This window comes from Blennius ocellaris (genome assembly GCF_963422515.1).
Source record: "Blennius ocellaris genome assembly, chromosome: 3".
NCBI lineage: Eukaryota > Metazoa > Chordata > Actinopteri > Blenniiformes > Blenniidae > Blennius > Blennius ocellaris.
Window position 1 is genome coordinate 4,904,572 of NC_137652.1, and position 5,000 is coordinate 4,909,571.

The window sequence follows — 5,000 nt, forward strand, 5'->3', positions numbered from 1 at the left end:
TGGATCCGTCGGACAATCTTGAGCAGCAGCTTTCCGAAGCTCCCCGGCGGGAAGGCCGAGGCCGAGTGTTGTATGCACAGACACAGCAGGTAGGCGGGCGTCAGCTTGTGGTCGTCACCTGAGCGATAAAGGACACAGGTGCGGAGCATCCGCTCATGAAAACGGTCCGTGTGCCTTCAACAGTATCCGTCCAGCCTCGCAGTGCAATTCACCTGACAACACACCGACGTCAGAGGCCCTGCTTTTTGAGCCGGAGAATACCAAGAGAAAACATGGAAACCTATAGTGTGTTCCTGTTGTGCTCAAGAATAAACGTTTTCAGGTTTTTGGGGCGGAAATTGTGGAGATTTCTGGGTATGAACTCAAATAACGAGTTCATCCCAACCAATGACTTGCTGTTACGAGAGTTTGGCAATTCTAGACTATTATACTGAATTGTACACACAATTCTGTAATCGTGTTACTTGCTGGTGATGAATTATTGTGTTCCTATAAGTGAGATTTCTCAAGAGGTGGTCATATCGCTTGCAATGTGGTGATCAATCAAAATAAGACAATTCAATTGTTCCAAAGAAGCAACCTAAACATGACAAAGGAATCAAGTCGCAGCGTAATTTGATTTGTGACTGATCTCTACCAAGGAGGAACATTTGTTGCATAAAAAAGATGTCAAAAATAGAACTTTTCAATGATCCAATACTGCAAAATAACTGCGTTTTGTAATGAATGGAAACTGTGAAATGACCTGTATCCAATATAAAAATCAAAGAAGAAGAGGGAATTGATTACCGCTCAAGCAGAACAAATCCAATTCCATTGGAGTTAAATCCAATCAGCTGATAAATCTCCTATGGCCGTGAGTGCGCGCCTATGTATTTGAGTACTTTTGTAATTAAGTGCTTTTCCCGGGGAGCCCTTAGAACAAGACTGCAAGGTCACCCCCAGGAGTGACACCGTGGAGAGATTATATCCTTCAGTCAGTCTGGGAGGGACTACAGGGGTTTGAGCAAGAGGAGCTGCAGGATACTGAGGGTTCCGATCCGGTTTTAAAGCTTTGCACAGCACAGAATCGACATTTTTAAACGTTTTTAATTATACTCTGGGAGCTGTGATGCCTTGGTGCTCTTAGATTTAACTGCTGCATTCCTGCACAGGAGACACCCTGACCTGTCATTTGGAGCAGTGGGTTGCTCACCACTTCCCTCTCTTGTGGTGTCCCACAAGGTTTAGTTATGGGTCCTGTTTTTTTTTTTTTTTTTCCTCCATTTACTGTCACTTGGATCCCCACTTAGAATTTCTATGTAAATGACAGTCAGATACGTCTCTCACAAGCCCCCTATAGTACTGTCTTGATGATATGAAGAGCTTAAAGATAGGCCCACTGCAAAAACAAAAACAAAATCTTTATTCAAACATGAAGCTTGACAATCACATCAATGAGGTGGTAAAATCTAGCTTTTGTAACTTAATGCAGCTGTCTGAATTATATCAAGTTGTTTACAGGCAGTAATCTATGCCTTTGTCACTTCATGTTGGGGTTTGTGGACTCGCCGTCGCTCGTCACACCTTTTTACTCGTACTTCAATTGAAAAAAGCAAACATGAGCAAATTTCACCAGTATTAGCCTCACTCCACTGGCTAGATGCTATTTTTATAATCCAATTTAAGATTGTTTTATTGGCTTTTCAATCGCTCCATGGTCTTGCCCCAGCCTACCTTCCTGAACTGCCCCACCTTTCCCCCCAGGTGAACTGAAAACCGGGCCGAAGCTCCTGGACTCTTGAACAAATTGCACACCACATTGTGAGATCAATAAAGGCTTATCTTATCAGACAGGCGCCTTTGTTCTCTCTTTAAATCCAATCCTAAAAATGACTTTTAACACCATGTGAGATGCTGATATTATTGTGTGAGCTGCTTATTCTATGTATTTTTTGTTTTGTTTTTTGATATCGTATTTATTTTAATTTGCTTTTTAGGTTGTAATAGTGTTACTTGTGTGTACAGCACTTCAGCTGCTTTATAAAGATGGATTGGAGACATTTCTAAGTTTCTTTCCGCTTGACATTTCCACCCCGTGTGGATTAAACGGGAAAGAAGCGGGACTCTTCTGCACCTCAGAGGCGTCTTGTGTCTTTCATCAATTTTCACCATCCGTCGCACTCACCTCCAGGTTCAATGAGAGACACGATCCGGTTCAACAGCTGATCCTCGTGAGCCTGGTCAAACTCCAGCTGAAGCCTCCTCTTCTGACTAATCCCTCCTCTGCCCCCACCGTCGCCTCCAGACTGAGACGGAGGCCCCGCCGTCGACGTCCCCACGCTGCGCGGCTTCACCAGGTGGGGCTTGAAGCTGCGCCTGGCCGCCGGGGCGCTGGACACCTGCGAGGACCTGTCCTTCAGCACCGAGCCGCACATCTTGCAGGTCTGCGCGGCGCCGTCGCCCTCCTCCGCCCCGGTGTCGTACAGCTGCCCGAGCGAGCGGAGGCGCGCCAGGGTTTGCGCGGGGAGCGGCTTGGCCCCGGAGGGGTCTTTGTACAGGAAGATGTAGTGCGCCCCGAAGGAGAGGAGGTCGCCGTGCCGCAGCGTGGTGGAGCGCTCGCAGCGGGAGAAGTTCACCAGCACCATGGCGCTGAGCACCGGCTCCACGGCGACGCAGAACCTCTCCGCCTGCTCCTCCCCCTTGGTGCCGCTGGCGGGATGGCGGCGGGGCGCGGGGACGCGGCGCAAGCGGCAGTGGAGGGGCAGGATGTCGGGGGAAAAGAGGCAGATGTTGGGCCGCGCTGACGGAGTCTCCTGTCCGACCGTGTGCTGCTCCCGGTTCAGCAGGTAAACCAGGCAGTCCTGCGACACAGCGGCGCCCGTCAGCGGTGGCCTTCAACTCCCAACACACACACACACACACACACACACACATCCGTCCTCCGCCCTCACCTGTCGATTGTATCCCTGAAGCAGCAGGAGGTGAGGGGACTGGTACAGGGAGTGTTTCACCCCTCCTCCTCCTCCTCCCGGACCCCCATCCTCTTTCCTCCGCCCGCTGGAGGCCACCTCACGTTCTCGGCCTCTTAACGGCCCCGGCAGGGTGGAGTAATACCGCTTGGGCTCGTCTCCCACTCCGAGCTGCGCAGGCCACACACACACACACACACACACACACACACACACACACACACACACACACACACACACACACACACACACACACACACATCCAAGATTTAGGGCACTTTGAAACAACGTCAGTGAATAACAACAGTCAATTACTGGAGCGGCGCTTCAGCAGGACGCCCCACCTGGTTGAGGCTCGTCTCGCTGAGGCTGCGACAGAAGGATGAGTTGCTGGATCGGGGCAGGGTCAGCGTCCCCTTTGCCCTGTTCCTCTGGAGCTTACGAGCCTGGGCATTAATATCTACCAGGAGGCGGAGAAGAGAGAGGAGGAGCAGGCGAGAGAACAAGGAGGCGGAGAGAGAAGGGCAAGAAGGAGAACAAGTGGAGAATAATAAAGAGGAACGGGGAAAAAGAAGCAGGAGACAGAGGAAGAGAAAGGCAAGGAGGGGGAAAAAGGTACTTAAATAAGGTATTGTTACTTTGAACAGTGCTGGTAAGAGTAATTCATGCCCTTGGTTTTGAAGAACATAATTTAGAGCGTAAACGCTGTCAGAATATGTGATTAAACCAAATGTGAAATTTGAATATATGCAGTAAAAATACACATTTAACACATCCTGGACAGATGCAAATGCTTCTTTGAGACATTCACAAGCTTCTTGATTGTTTTTGCGACTACAATATATTTCCAGTCCGTCAGGCATCTCGTATCTGGTTTATGACTTGTTCCATGTTGCTAGTTCATGTTCACTGGTCCATGTTAATTATGACTGTTCACATTCTTGTTCTATGTTATGTTGCAATCACCAATAACTTCCTTCTTGTTCCAAGTGTACGTCTGGCCCTTGTCCCCCCTTTACTGTGTGAGGTAAGTCCTTTGAGTAACCACGTCTGCCTCGTGCTCTTGTCTGCTTGTTATACTTAAATATATGTGTACCAGAACCTGCTTGTCTTTAAGTCCTCTGAATAAACCGTCTAAACCTTTTTCTGTCTCAGAGTTGAGTGTCTTGTCCTCTGTTTGTATTCCTGCCTCTTTCCTTTGTGGTGTGTTTGGTGTCTCCTTGGTGAAATCCCATCAAACCTGAAGTTGTGACCCTGATTAACTCATTTATATTTAAAATGTCTAAACAATCTTTATTGTTCGACTAAACCCAGCAATCTCAATACATTCAAATGCGTCAGCACCAGCTGCAGCAGAGGACCGAGGACTGTATTTAACAGTTGGGAGGCTTCACTCGCCTATAAACAAACTGGTGCGTTAAAATCCGAATGGTTTTATCTGTCCAAAGAACGCTATCTCAGAAAGAATGTGGTTTATTTAGAAAGGTTAAAAACATTAGTCTTTCATTCGGCATTGGTGTTCTTCTTGGCTTTCGCCCAATGAGTCGTTTTACTTGTTAAGTGTGCAGTAAATTCTAAAGAGTGAAAGCAACACTCCATACTAATCGAGCTCAACATTAAATTCTTTACACATCATGCATGGTAGTTTTTATTTTTTTAATTCGCAATTTGCATTCAACTATGGTGACCGCTCTCACTAAGTTATTTTGTTCTTAAGGTCACTTTAAATAAAGCAAAACCTAAGAACTGTTTGCAGCAGGATGTCAAGATGTGTTGCTCTCGACCTACTTTAACAATTACTGTGGAAATAAAACTAAAAACACCCATCACCTTTTCATTTATTGGGTTATTTAGGCCTGTGAAAGTTAATGCTAAGCACTGTTACCACACGGCGAGATTATTCCCTCTCTGTGGGCCTTTTTGTGTGGATTCTGCATGAATGTGGGTTTTCTTTGCATACTCAGGTTCCCTTCCACGATCCAAAAACATCTGGTGAAAGATGAAGATGCACGGACTGGACAAATATTTGAGGAACTTTTTTTTATTTGT

At 46.9% G+C, this 5,000-nt stretch overlaps 1 protein-coding gene across 1 annotated transcript in view; it reads right to left on the reverse strand.

Annotated features, from left to right (window-relative positions):
• Positions 1-5,000, reverse strand: part of radil (Ras association and DIL domains) — a gene marked incomplete at its 5' end in the record, with an annotated part of 21,612 nt that overhangs the window by 11,156 nt on the left and 5,456 nt on the right. Inside the window, 4 exons of the mRNA XM_080519581.1 lie at positions 1-118; positions 2,168-2,843; positions 2,934-3,122; positions 3,296-3,411. The exon at positions 1-118 is cut by the window's left edge and continues 13 nt beyond it. Of these exons, the coding sequence (XP_080375707.1) occupies positions 1-118; positions 2,168-2,843; positions 2,934-3,122; positions 3,296-3,411 (1,099 nt within the window). The remainder of the gene's footprint in view (positions 119-2,167; positions 2,844-2,933; positions 3,123-3,295; positions 3,412-5,000) is intronic.